Source organism: Schistocerca americana, chromosome 4 (assembly GCF_021461395.2).
Source record: "Schistocerca americana isolate TAMUIC-IGC-003095 chromosome 4, iqSchAmer2.1, whole genome shotgun sequence".
In the NCBI taxonomy this organism is placed as follows: Eukaryota; Metazoa; Arthropoda; class Insecta; order Orthoptera; family Acrididae; genus Schistocerca; species Schistocerca americana.
In genome coordinates this window covers 471,295,225-471,310,831 of record NC_060122.1, presented here as the reverse complement: position 1 = coordinate 471,310,831, position 15,607 = coordinate 471,295,225, and the positions used below count along the sequence as shown (strand labels likewise).

General features: G+C 37.5%; 1 protein-coding gene across 1 annotated transcript in view; it reads right to left on the bottom strand.

The window, feature by feature from the left end:
* The window catches only part of LOC124612613 (serine/threonine-protein kinase PRP4 homolog), a 152,279-nt gene that overhangs the window by 64,614 nt on the left and 72,058 nt on the right, over positions 1 to 15,607 (bottom strand). Inside the window, exon 8 of the mRNA XM_047140906.1 lies at positions 8,624 to 8,705. Within this exon, the coding sequence (XP_046996862.1) occupies positions 8,624 to 8,705 (82 nt within the window). The remainder of the gene's footprint in view (positions 1 to 8,623; positions 8,706 to 15,607) is intronic.

The following is a 15,607-nucleotide window of genomic DNA, read 5'->3' as shown; positions in this document are numbered from 1 at the left end:
ACCTGTGAATAAAATTTGGGTGAGAATACGTATAAATGTGAATGTCATTCATATTATAAAATGATTATATATTACACATGTCTAGACTGATGTGATGTCCATGTTACGCTGTTAGTGAACTGTCTTTAACTGCCACTGTTTTGATAAGATCGTCAAAAATTTTGGTTAATAAAATAATATCAATGTTCATCTGTATAATCTTTGTAAACATATAGTTTCATAAGAGTTGAACAGTCAAAATACTGCCAAACCACAATTAACATTTTTTTCGGTATATTTACGTCATTTACCATCTTATCAAAACAGTGGCAGTTATGAGACAGTTCACTAACACTGTAATATGGAAATCACATCAGTCTATATGCGAGAACAATACTGTTATTTTAACATAAATGACATTCACATTTATACAAGTTCTCACTAAAATTGTATTCGCCAGTACTTGACAATGGTGATAAAATGCCAAAACAATCTGCAGTGAATAAAGATTTATTATAAGCAGCTACTCTGGTGCATATTTATAATAATCATGTCATTAATAGACGTACTGTGTATTCTGCTGCTGGTTCCAAAGAAGAAAAATTGAACTAATTCTTGTTTTTCAAGCATTTCAGTCTACCTGCTACTGGCTTGGAAGACATTCCATATCCTAAACAACAGCCTCAATATTCACTATTTTTTAAGATGTCAATCTTAGCCTAGATCACCTTTTCTTCTGTGGCCTACACAATACATCCCCAGTATATCCCATTCTCTTTATAAAATTACTACTAATTTCACAGTATGGTTTGAAAAAGTTTTCCACAAACTAGTCCATCTTAAACACCATAAAATGAGATGAGAAACATTCCTTCAATTTGTGATTACACAGTTTGATTAACAGCTGTAATTGGGTAAGCCAAATGATATTTCTCACAAATAAATGTAAAGGAAGAGTGTGTGATCACAGCAAAGAGTAGGGTGGTGGTGGTGGCGGCGGCATTATGTTTGTTCGGAACTTCCTGGGATGAAGATGAAAGACTGTAATGTACGCAATTTTTCAAAAGGAAGATGGCAAATTTAACAACCTGAGCATGCAACAGAGAGAAGAAGTGTTTTGTTGATGCTGCACATTTTTGCCATTTTGACCAAGATAAAACTAATGCTGCAGTGTTCTTTTTCAGCACGTCAGAGTAGAAGTTGGCACAGAAACATCAAAGTGAAAAATCTGTACAAATCACGTGTTTATTTACATATAACAGCTGACTTCAGAATTTTACTTTGTGTGAGAAAAGCGTGTGCAAGATTCATCTGCCAATCTGAAATTCTAGATTCACATATTTAACAATTTGTATTGCTCCTGCAAAATCTTTCATTGACTGTATCAATACCCAGATGTATCACAATATATTGTGAAATTTCAAACATTTGTGTTATTATCAATCATAGGCTTAAATTTGTTTGTGCTCTTTTAAAATTTTTGACAACAGTAGGCCTATACTCATTCAAATAACTGTTCTCTAATTTCATTGTATTTTTACATTAGAAATAGGTCTTTTCTGAGAATTTTCGGACACTTGCAAAACTATATTTTCATAAGTTATGGGTACAAAAGTTTTGGATAAGTAATTCATTTTTTTGCAAATGAGCGTTTGTGACGGCCAAAGAACAGATCACTGCTGAATTTCATTGTACATCAATGCATATAATTGTGTACTTTCAAGAATTTTTGGAAGTTACCATTGTCCCGTGCATAATCTAATTTGTACCAATTTGGGATTTGTGATTTTGTTACTCTAGCAGATACTCTAACTTATTGTGTTACATCTAGTTTTTCCTTCAAGAAGAATATATATTATCTACGTTTATCATAAATTAACTCTATTTTCAAGTTTGCTAACAACTATAATTTATCTCAAAAAGTTTTGGGAAAATAATAAATTTGTACCACAGGTTTTTTGTTGCCTCAATAGAAATCTCATTTTGTATATTTGCTTCAATTCTTATACGGAATAAGAAGCATTTTAACTCAACAGATTGTAAGACAATCAGTGGGCTTGGTTTAAAGTTACTTGATCACTGGCCTGTAATACATTGCACCAGGCAAAATGCAGCCCCACTGAATGATGATCTCAAACATGGAACGAATTGGTTGACACTCGTAAGCAGCTGGAAATGCCCTGGCTATTGTGAAATGATTGGCATGTTCTGTGATTCATTATGCTGGAGGAGCTCCCAAGAGTCATGTACCTCCGGTATCAGTACCAAAGGTACCTTAAGTAATATCCTCTCCTGTGGATCCTATCCCCTATGTGGAAAGTACAGGATACGTCATTACTCGTCCACTTGACTGTGAGTGGCTTTTCAATGGCAGAACTAGGCATCCTGTACAGGGCAGATGGGGACCAGGGAGGACGCAAGCTGTTACAGCAATTTCCCTAACCAAAAAGTTCAAGGTGCAGTCTTTCACTGACACTGAGCCAGTGGGACTCACTTCATTTGTTTTGGGGAACATGTTTTGTCTGGTGTCAAGAGGAGGTGAACACAGAAGGATAGGGCTCTATTATTGCAGCAGTCCGAACATGCAATGAAGGTACCCCTTAGGGAAATGGCAACAACAGACAGGAAACAAGGTGCACTCAATGTGTATGCCTGGGGGCCTCATTCAACATGTTGAAGAGGCTATTCCAGCAGCCACTGAAGGAACAGGGTGCAACCCAACTGCTGGTTGTGGCGTATATTGGAACAAACGATGCCTGTCACCTGGGCTCCAAGGTTGTATTTGGATCATTCCAGCGACTGGTACAGAAGACCAGCCTTATGCACAGTTTCAATGAAGCTCACAATTTACAGCATTGTCCCCAAAACTGAACATGGCCCCTTGGTTGTAAGTTGAGTGGAAGGACTGAACCAGAGACTTTGAAGGTTCTGTGACAAGCTAGGCTGCGACTTTGGCAACTGTAGGGCTCCTTTATATGGGACAGATATGCATTACACATCAGAGGCTGCTACTCATGTAGCTTACTGTTTGTGGGGTGCACATAAGGTGGTGGTGAAGTATTTGGAATACCAGAGTTTGAAATGCTCATGAAAAGCAATGAAGCTCACATTATACCAGCTACAGAAAGCTGGTTTAAAACCTGAAACTGACAGCAATGAGATTTTTGAGGAAAATTTAAGTGTATATCGAAAAACAGATTAATGGGAAATAGAAGTGGTGTATTTGTGGCAGTAGCCAAGAAAATCAAATGTACTGAGGCAGAAACTGAAGCTGTATGTGAGCTTGTTTGGGCAAGATTCAGTATCAAGAATGAGCTTAAAACGATAATTTGATCTTCTATTACCCACCACACTCATTTTCTGAAGTAACAAAAACTTGAGAGAAAACCTCAGTTTGCTTGTACATAAGTTCCCCAATTATACTGTAATCATTGGTGGAGACTTTAATCATCCAACAATCAACTGGGAAAATTACAGATTTGTTGTTGGTGGGGGTGATAAGACATCCTGTGAAAGATTACTAAATGCCTTCTCTGAAAACTACCTAGAACAGATAGTTCATAACCCCCTAATGACAGTAGTATTTTGGTTCTAACGGCAACAAACAGACCTGACCTCTTGAGGATATCTACATCGAAACAAGTATCAGAGACTATGACACGTTTGTGGCAACATTTCAATGAGGAACTTAAAACTTTCAGCACAGGGCAGGAATATGTAGAGGAACTATGGGTCAAGTTTAAAAGGATAGTTGACCACGCACTGGATTGATAGATAACCAGTAGAACACTTCATACTGGGAAGAACCCTCCATGGTACAGTCACTGTAAAGAAACTTCTGAAGTAGTAGACTCGACTGCATAATAAGTAGTGTAGGACTATAGACAGAGAGATGCTAACAAAACACATTTGGTTGTCAGGAGAGTAATTCATGAAACCTTCAATGATTACCATAGCAGTAAACTGTCAAAATGATCTTTCACAAAACCCAAGTAAATTTAGTGAATGAGACAGGATCTGAAATTGAGGGTAGCAAAGCAAAAGCTGAAATGCTTAACTCCATTTTCAGATGTTAGTTTACAAGGGAAAACCCAGGAGAACTGACCAATTTAATCCTCTTACCACTGAAAAGATGAGTGGCATTGAGAAACAGCTGAACTTGTTAAAAACTAATACAATTCTTCTAACTATAATTCATCACAGAACCCTTGAACAAAAAATTATGCCAAATTCTCAGAAGAAAGCACAGGCCACACCTGTCAACACAGAGGACAGTAAAAATGATCCACAAAACTACAGTCCAATATCCTTGACACTGATTTGTTGTGGAATCTTAGAACATATTCTGAGCTCAAACATAGTGAGGTATCTTGAACAGAACGACCTCCTCTATGCAAACCATCATGGAGTCCAAATACTAAGATCATGTGAAACCCTTACTGTTCATGTTGTATATTAATGATCTTGTGGACAATATTAATAATAACCTCATACATTTTGCAGATGATGCAGTTATCTAAAAAGAAGTACCGTCTGAAAGAAGATACATAAATATTCAGTCAGATCTTGATAAGATTTTGAAGTGGTGCAAAGATTGGCAACTTGCTTTACATGTTCAGAAATTTAAAACTGTGCTCTTCACAAAACAACAAAATGGAGTATCCTATGACTACAATACCAATACGTCACTGTTGGAACTGGCAAACTCAAACAAATACCTACAAATACCTGGATGTACACTCTGTAGGGATATGAAATGGAATGTTCACATAAGCTCAGTCGTGGGTGAAGCAGGAGGTAGACTTTTGTTTATTGGTAGAATATTTGGGAAGAGCAGTCAGTCTACAAAGGAGATTGCTTACAAATCACTTGTCTAACCCATTCTAGAATACATCTCAAGTGTGTGGGAGCTGTACCAAATATGACTAACAGGGGATATTGAACATATACAGAGAAGGGCAGCACAAACTGTCAAAGGTTTGTTTGACCCATGGGAGAGAGTCACAGAGATGCTCAAGAAACTCAACTGACAGACTCTTGCAGACAGACTATCCCAAGAAATTCTACTAAGAATGTTTCAAGAACTGGCTTTAATGATAACTCTAGTAATATACGACAATCCCCTACGTATCACACACAGAGGGATTGTTAGGACAAAATTTGAATAATTACGCACATAAACACGTGTTCAAACAATAATATTCTCAAGTTTCATACATCAGGGTGTATACATGGACGAGGAAAAAAAATTCCTGGTTGAAAATACACTTTCTCCCGGGTGAAAATACACTTTTTCCCTTTAAGTGACAGTATACTTTTCCTCGGCACTGTAAAACTTATCAATCCTTAGAATGTTAATGGTTTTCTACACAGACATAGAATTTGCCGGCACTTGAGAAAAAGAAACCCAGGGGGGAAAAAACATCTTTTCGAAAGATCTTAGATGTGCAGCAACATGTACGCTGCATTTTTTCGTGTTAGGGAGGTATAAATTCGAATTCCACCAAACAATGCACGTTACTTTCCGAAGCAATGAAATCGAGATTGCGATGGGCTTTTGTAAGCCAGTCATGGGTCATGTCATGTGATCTCGCCAGCTGATGACAGCATAGGACACGTGATGTACTCAACCAATAGCAAGATCACTCTTTAAGTAGCGCGTACACACAAAAAAGAAAAGGTAATGGTGTAGATTAATACACATGGTGTTGCTACAAGAAAAACAAAGCTTTCATAAGTAATATTGGTCTCTAAGATTAATAAGCTGCAAGAGAAGCTAAGTTTCCATTTATAATGCTGATCTTTTTGCGTGTGTTACACTTTAAGATACATCACACAAATGTGCCAGCAAAATTTTTAATAACAACGTAAATGTCTGATCTTCTGGGCTCGAAATTCTTCTAGATGGTCGTTTTTAATTGAGAGTCAAATGCTCTGTGATTTAAGAAATTCATCGTACGTTCTCGGACATAGTTCATCTGGTATAAAAGGAAATTTACTTTGAAAGTAACAATTTTCAAGCCACCATTCACAATATTTTCCCGTGACCTGTTAGAAATTGGTTCGTTTCAGCAGTTGCCAGAGAGCGCCAGATAACAGGCGTCACTGCGCCTACGCAGCTACGATGACACAGGAAGCCCGCATCTTCGTACGTGTAAAACGTTAAAAGATCTTGCATTATGTCATAAAAGAAACAAGACATCAAAGGATAATTCAAGAGCATCGGAATTTCGTGAACCATACTAAAATGCATAATTCGGCTTAAAGTGCACAGTTGTTATGTCCAGTACTGTATTATCTCATGTTTGGTTCTTTATTATGGCATAATGCCATACAAGCTAGAAGATGGAAAACGTGCACTTGAAATGCAGCAAACAGTTGAAACTAGCCAACAGTGTGAAATTAAACACTTCGTTTCAAATAAATTGACTGCCTCTGCGCAAAAGATTAACAAAAGCCAAATCTGTTTAGCAAACCAACAAAAATAACTTCATTGTTCTGCAAGGTGATTAATGCTTGACTGTCAGAAAGGTGGAAATAAAACCTGAAACTAACAACATATTTTAGCCTTCTGTAATTATGCGAACGTATTTTAATTCATTTTGTAGCTCCCGGCCACAGAAATCCGTTTTGTTTTCATTTAATGTGAGAGCATTAAACGAAGAGGAAACAGCAAAATCACTAAACGTAAACACAGGTCAAGTGGAGACTACCCACCTCCCCACTACAACTCGGACTGCTCTGTGCATCAGCCCCAGATCTACGATATCTCCGAACCGGAGAAATTTAGATAGTGGCGCCCAGCCACACAATTGTAGCCAGAAGTGGGAGAAGGTGATACTCATACGCGACTCAACTGCCCATGCGCAAGAGCCCGCCTGCAACTGCTCAAATGAACATAATGTAAACAGCTGTCACGTCACGCTCAGCGGTGGCAATTTGTTGTTAGGAAGCACTGCATATTCTTCCTAAAGCCTCTGACACACTTTGGTTGGCAGACGCTTGTACGAGCACAGTGTTTTGTTGTTGCCTATGGCGCATTTGCTTTGTGACTTAAGTCCCCTCCCCCCTCTCGTTCACGTTTTGTTGCTGCAGTACTATTCTGCAGAAGCAGGATACAGTAATATCCTTCGTTAGAGTACTGGTTCTTACCAGTCAAAATCACAAAAATTTAACTGGTAACTAAAACAATGAAAAATTCGCAGAATTCTAAAAAATTCCCGGGTTTGTCCGGTTTTCTCCCGGACGAAAAAATTCCCAGGTTTTTCCCGAATCTCCCGGGTCATATACACCCTGTACATGGATGGGATAACAGGAAACCTTATTATCTGGTACAATGGGACAACCCTCTGCCATGCAATTCCCAGTGGTTTGCAGAGTATAGACGTAGATGCAGACACAAGACAATCAGATAACACACACTAAGAATCTGTTGTCCCTACTGGCAAATGTATGTTCTTCAAGCAGTTTACGAAACATTCCACACATTTCTCAAGAGAAACATTTCAGTTACAGGACAAAAATTACAACAAACAATTAATATAATTAAAGACAAGAAAACTATACCACTATGATGCTAATTCTTACAATCCTTGGCCAGACACATCTTAACCAGTCACAAAATGTTCACAGACAGACGGCTACTAATTAGTACCAAATATGTTGACAAATAGAACTCTTAAAGCATGAGCTATTCCAAGGCCAGTCTTGAATTAATTCAATGACAGCTACAGTAAATTCTCCTTTACAAGTGGGTAGTTATATATATATATAAACAATACTAAGTCCACGCCACAGCAGTCGAAGAGAATGGTAATGCAAGTGTGAGGCGTGCGTACTTGTGTGTGTGTGTGTGTGTGTGTGTGTGTGTGTGTTTTTCTTTTCTGAAGATAACTTTTGGCCAAAAGCTCAGAGAGTAACAGTCTTTTTATTGTGCCTGTCTGCAAGTCAACACTTCATCTTTATAGTGTGTGGTAATCTATCCTTTACAGAATATTTATGTTTAATATTTATTTAACAATGAAGTCATTAGAAATGAAGCATAAATTCAGGCTGGAGATGGATGACGAAAGAATTATAATCAGAGCAGATTTCATTGGAAATTGTATGGTGTTTGCATTACTAGATTCAGGGAGATTACAGAAAGCCTAAATCTGAATGATCAGATGGGGATTTAGCCCTGGCCCTCCTGAATGTAATTTCAGTGTCTTGACCACTATGTTCTTCTTTCAGTGAAAAACTTACAGCTCTGAAACTGACCTCTGGTACATTTATGATACAACTCCAGAATTATTTTAGAAACACCATGCACAACTTCTTAGGCATAGACAGCACTGATCATATTTATTACTTGTATCACAATAACAATAATAATAATAATAATAATAACAGGTACCACATCGTGTAAGCAAGAGAGTTCTCTCAAAAAAAATTTCTCATCTTAACTAAAGCACTGAAAACAGACTAAAAACCACATTCAGGCTGACCAGAACACCAGCCCTCATAATTAATCGGTGAGGCGCATTCTAACTGGGGCAAGTATACCTTGCCACGTCCTATAATCAGGTGCTTTAATATGCTTGGCTACCTGGCTGGGTCTGCTGACATTTAATATAAGGTAATCTCCGAATAAGATTTTACTCACTCTTAGTAGTTCCTCCCGCTGTTTCCTTCTCTTTTCAATAATTTGTTCTTCATCTTCATCTTCTTCAATGTCAAAATCACAACTGTAAATAGCAAGAAAATGTGTTAGGACCACAAAAATTCAGAATTTCCTTTGTAAATACTAAGTACATATTCATATACATCTGTCGCAAGTAGAAGTACACATACATCATGCTAGTTAGTATACAGAATGCCATCATGACTGTTACTTATACTTTTTCCTTACACATACATGCCTGACCCAATACATTGGGAGGGATGGGCTTGGAACAATAAGCTAAAGAAAGGGAATGTAGAATTAATGGCAGAGGTTGGAGAGCCCTAAGTGGAAGACATAGTGTAAGAGATGGAAATGGAAGTGTTAAGGGAGAACTGGAAATGGGAGAGGCACAAGGAAAATGGAGAAAGAAAGGACAGAGCGTAGAGGGAGAGACAAAGGGAGAGGTGGGAAAGAGAAGGGGAGACAGGAATGGAATGTTGGAAAGGGAAAGAAACAGCAAGACAGGAGGGAGAGAGGTAGAGAAGATGGAAACATGTGATGGTAGACATATACTCAAGAAGATTATTTTTAGTCACCAGTCTTCCGAGTGGTTCAATGACGTCCGCCATGAATTACTATCTTGTGCTAACCTCTTCAACACAGAGTAGCACTTACACTGAACATTCTCAATTACACTGTTCTACAAAAAAAAACTTTTTCTCTATTTCTGATAAAAAATATTGTGATCCTAGTTGTATTTTGAGTGCTGAAGTGAAAACTGTTTTCGGTTTTTTTCTGTCAGGGATAGTTTATGAGTAATCGCAATTTTATTTCTCTTTTCAGTTTCTGATATAGTGCAGCAAACGTGAGGTGAAATTCAACAAACAAATGCACATCTTTATGATGTTATAAGTTCATCACATTAATGGAGGGTGGGATCTAACTTATAACACAGTAACGTTTGTGTATACACTTTGAAGCATTTATGTGACATGAGAAATTACAGAAAATTGACAAACAATGAGCCACTGCCTTGTAAAGCACATCACTTTTTTCTCTTGTATTGTGAATCTTTCTTCTCTCGAATGATATTCTAGCAATAATATGCTAACATAGAAGGTACCCACTTCCCTTCATAGCACCTTTCTATGGTAGAAATGTCTTTATGGAATCTTTCCCCATGTTCATCCGATACGTCACTACAACTCTCTGTGAAGTAGTCCAGATGAGAGTCCATCATATGTACCTTCAAAGACATATTGCACCCCAAATCCTGATATGCTTTGATCATATCCTTCATCACTGCTTTGTAGTTAGTAGTTGTTCTTCTTCCGAGGAAGTTTTCTGACACCATCTTGAAACAGTCCCATGCAGGTTTTTCTTTATGAGTTAAACATGCTCAAAATTTGCACCTTTCTGCAGCTCCCTGATTTGTGGGCCCACGAATACACCTTCCTTTATTTTTGCAGCTGAAAGACGGGGGAATTTGGTAGCTAGATATGCAAACCCACAGCCTGTTGGATCTATGGCCTTCACGAATTGTTTCATCAGGCCAAGTTTGATGTGAAGCGGTGGAAGTAGTATATATTCAGGAGCTACCAGACTTTCACGTTGTACATTCTTTTCGCCAACTTTCCATCTTCGCCTAGGCCATTTCTTTTTCACGTAGTGAGAATTTCAGTCTCGACTATCCCACTCGCAAAGAAAACAGGCATACTTTGTGTAGCCTTGTTGCATTCCCAGTACCATAGCAATTACCTTGAAATCTGCACATATTTTCCATTTGTGTTCATTGTATTTTAATGAATTTAGCATCCTTTGTACGAATTCGTAATTAAAGCTACTGGAACAGAGGGTATTTTATTTCTGTTATGGAGTGAAACACCCTTCAGACTTGTTTTCGATGCATCTATGAAAAGTCTCCACTCCTGTGAAATATAAGTGAAGTTCAGCATTTTCATCAGGCCAGCAACGTCATTGCAAAATGTCAGTGCTTCGTCAGTTGAAAAATAAGAAATAAAGGCACGTTCTCTGTGCCTGAACACACTGATTTTAGTACTTTGGTGCAGCAGATTACACTCTTGTAATCTTGAACCAAGCAGCTGCACCTTCTGTTTACTTAGTCCTAGATCACGTACTAAATCATTTAAATCTGCCTGTGTTAACAAATGTGGCGATGCCTCACTTGTGCAGTGATATAAAGAATCATCATCTGTGATTTCTTCAGTACTACTTAATTCACTGTCACTCGGAATTTGACCTCGAGTTCTTGAAGGTACTGGAAGGTTGTCGGAATGCTGCACTGGCATTCTCACTGAAGGCAGATCTGGGTAAACAATGTGCCTCTTTGACTTTTTGTTTGTGAAACACTGAATTTTTGTTAGACAGAAATAACACTCAGTAACATGGTCCTTAGGCTCCCTCCACACCATGGGAACAGCAAACAACGCCACATTCTCTTTACCTTCCTATCACCGAATTAGTTGGCAGCAACATGTAGCACAACAGAAATGTGGTGCCCATGCTTTATCTTGGTCTCCTACCTCTACTCCAAAGTAATGTTTGTATGCTTTCTTTATGACAAGAAATGTTCTTCCTATTTCTGGCAAAAGTGAACTTCCCACAGATGTAGCAGAAGTTGTCCGGCTTATATCGACCTCCACGACGACGTGGCATTTCTGCAAATTTAAAAATACCACTTTGGTAATACACCTGTATTAAATCAATAGAAGGGAACTAGAGGAACGCTGATGTGTAAAAACAAGCAGTCATTTTACCTTCAGCACCAGGCTCAATCAGTTTACACACAGGAAATAAAAAATTCAACCGTGCTCGGAAATATGGCAGACAGTTACATGCCAGCCAAAACACCCACTCGTTAAGACTGACAGAAATTGCGGCTAACACCACTGTTGTAAACTCGATGCACCTGCCCCTAGGAGGCGTGAAGCTTTACTGCCGACGCAGCGACCGGCTGTCGCCATTCGAGTCAATGAGATGTTTCAGGTGGTCTTAATGACATAGGTATGGCGGGGGATAACCTAATGATGTCTGATTCTTCCCACCTGCTGTTGCACAAAAAATTATCACGTTCTATCACTACTGGATGCGGCAACATACCCGTATTTCTCTATAACGTCTCTGTGTTTGCCATGAATTGTGAATATACGTATATATGCATATTACATAAAAAGTATCCCTGACAACGATATTTTGTTTACATATTTGAATTTCCCACGGTAAAATGGTCTAGAAGCACATACTTTAATATCAGAAATAGAACCCCTGTCGAACAGTGATTATTTGATGGATACATTTCAATCTGTCTTTCCCTACAATTTTTAACCTTCACAGCTCATTTTAGTACCATGTAAGTTACTCCCTGGTGTCTTAACACAAGTTCTAACATTATGATCCTTTTCAGTGTTTTCCATAGTTCATTTCTTTGCCAATTCTGCAGCAAACCTCCTCATTTCTTATCAGTCCATCTTATTTTCAATGTCCTTTTATAGTATCAAATTTCAAACACTTTAATTTTCTTCCTCCTTGAGCTACTATACAATGCCGTGCTGCAAACAAATATTCTCAGAAATTTCTTCCTCATAATGAGACTGACGTTTGATAGTAGCAGACTTCTCTGTGACAAGAATGCACTCTTTGTGTGTCCCAATCTGCTTTTAATGTCGCCCTTGTTTCTTACATCATGTGTTATTTGATTTCCAAAGAAACAGAATTCCTTTAATTCGTGGTCCACAATTTTTACGTTAAGTTTATAGCTATTTCATTTCTGCTACTCCTCATTACTGCTATCTTTCTTCCATTTACTTTTAAACTATGTTCTGTACTCAAACTGTTAATTCCATTCAACACACCCTGTAATACTACTTCATTTTATTGAAGACAGCAGTGCCATCAGCAAATCTTATCATTAAAATCCTTTCAAAACGAATTTTAAAGAAACTCTTGAACTTTTTAAAATTTCTGCCATTGCTTCTTTGATGTGTAGATTGAATAGCAGGGGCAAAAGATTACAAACTTGTCTTCCACCTTTTTTTACCCTGATCCCTTCATTCTTGGCCCTCATTTTTCTACAACCTCAGTTCTTGAACATGTTATATATTATCCGTCTTTCCCTTTAGCTTACTCCTGTTTCCCTCAGAATTTCCAACATCTTGCACCATTTCAGATGTTTGCTTTTTCCAGGTTGAAAATGTGTGTCAATTTTTCTGAAGTCTTCGCAACGTTGGACCTGCCTCCCTGTGGCCTTAATTTTCTGAATGTGAAATTGATCATCTAGCACATCAATTTTCTTTTTCATTCTTCTGCATATTATTCCTGTTAGCAATTTGGGTGCATGAGCCATTAAGCTCACTCTGCAATAATTCTCACACTTATCTGTCCTTGTTATATTCGGTATTGTGTGGATGGTATTTTTCTGAAAATCCAACTCTGTCTCCAGACTCTCAAATTCTACGCACCAAATTAAATAGTCACTTGGCTGCCACTTTCCCAATGACTTCAGAAATTCCAAGGGTATGTTACCTATCCCTTTGATCTTATTTGATCGCAAGTCTTACAAAGCTCCAGTCAACTCTAATTCTAATACTGAATCCTGTATGTCTTCCATACGAATCCCAATTCTTCCATCAATCACACCATCACATCATCAGACAAGACCTCCCCCACATAGAGGCCTTCAATGTACTCTTTCCACCTACCCACCCTCTTCTCTGTGTTTAATGCGGAAATTCCTACTGCACTCTTAATGCTGATAACCTCGCTTATTTCACAGATTACTCTTATGACTTTTCTACATGCTGAATTGGTCCTTCCAAACAATCACTCCTTTTACAGTACCTTCACATTTTTCCAGCAGCTATTTCACCTTGGCTTCCCTGCACTTCCTATTTACTTCATTTCTAAGTGACTTATATTTTGACACGTTAAATTTTTATAAACATTTTAGAACTTCTTTTATTCGTCAATCAATTGAACTATTGCAAACAATGGAAATTCCACACAGAAATACCAATGATGTAGGACCAGATAGATTGCTACTTACCATAAAGAAGACACATTACTCTCCAGAGAGGCACAATTAAAAGACAGTCACATAAAGCTTTCAGCCACAGCTTTGTGTAAGTGTCTTAATTGTGCCTGTCTGCAACCTAATATGTCTTCTTTATGGCAAGTAACAATCTAATTGAACTATTTCTTCTGTTGCCCATGGTTTCTTCAGTTATCTTCCTACTTCGTATGTTTGTATGTCCAGCTTTTGTCACTGTCCTTTTTAGAGACATCCACTCCTCTTCAACTGAAATGCCTGCTTTGGTACTCATTATCACACTATTTATAACCTCAGAGAACATAACCCTTATCTTAGCACTCTTTAGTATCCCAGTTATTTGTAAATTGATTCTTCTGAACTCATCTCCTAAAATTTCAGGCTACTCTTTATCATTGGGGCAGAAGTCTATTTCAATACCTAAGTACGAATTAAAATCCTCATCCGATTTCAGAATCTCAGTCTGATGATGATGTAATCCAGCTGCAAACTTCCCATATCACCAGGTATTCTGCAAGTGTACCACCTCCTCTTGTGATTTATGGAAAATGTATTACTGGCTGAAATGTATTGCAGGACCATATTAGTCTTTTTCTTCTCTCATTTCTACCACCAAGCAAATATTCTCCTGTAACCCTTTCTTGTATTCCTTCCCTCATGATTGTTAGATTATCTTCTCCATTTACGTACTGAATATCTGTTCGGTGTCTTCAGTACTTTCTCTAACTCTTCATCTTGATTTTGTGATGTCAGCATGTACAACCAAACTATTGGTTTGCTGTTGATTCTGATAAGAATAACCCTAGCACTGAACTGTTCACAGTAATTATCAGACTTACCTTCCTATTCATAACGAATCCTACTACCATTATACCATTTTCTGTAACTGTTGACAATACCCTATATGTATCTGACCAGAAGTCCCAATCTTCTTTCCACTTCATTTCAACCATGATATCTAGCCTGAGCCTTTGTATTTCCCTTTTCATATTTTCTATTTTCCCTATCCCATGCCTAAAATTTCATACTCCGACTTGAAATATTGTTAGCCTTTCATGAATTATTCGTATGGACAGGAAAATTTCATGGAAATGATAGCGTGACAAATATTGCAGTTTTTAGTGAAATAACCAATTTTTTATGAGATATTGTGGAATTTGCTGCATAAAAATGTTATAAATCTAAAGACAGCATTTACTATTACAATTGACAGTCACTGAATGTCAGAATTGTATTTTGGATTCTAATCTCCTCAGGCTGCGGTTCAGGTATAACCTTAAACTGACAGCTCATTCCTGCATCACAAACTTTGATGCAATGAGGAAAACACCACTGAAATTATTAAAAACACACAGAATTTGGCAAAAAAAAAAAAAAAAAAAAAAAAAAAAAAAAAAAAAAAAAAATATCAAATTTAACAAAAAATAAAACTATGTGACAAAAAAATCACTAGATTTGACAAAATAATTAAATTTGATGAAAAATGCAAAATTTGGCCACAAACCCACTAAACTTGGTAAACACGAACTTAATTTGGCAAAAAAGACACTAAATTTTGCAAGAAACTGCTAAATAAAGCAGAAAATAACACCAAATATTTGCAAAACACCACCACCTTTGGCAAAAAAATCATTGAATTTGGCAAAAACTTACACTGTTTTTGGCAAAGATGAGACTGACTGAGACAGAAAATGATACCATATGCGGAAAAAAAGGACACCAAATTTGACAAATAAATAATAACAAAAGTGTCAACTAATTTGCAAAATATAACACCAAATCTGGCAAAGAATAACGCCGAATGTGGAAAGAATAACATTGAATGTCCCATAAAATAAAATGATTTTCTTTTGTCCCTAGTTATTCAATCTTTTTCTCGTCGTTATCTCCCCCTTGGCAGTATCCTCCCGGAGATCAGA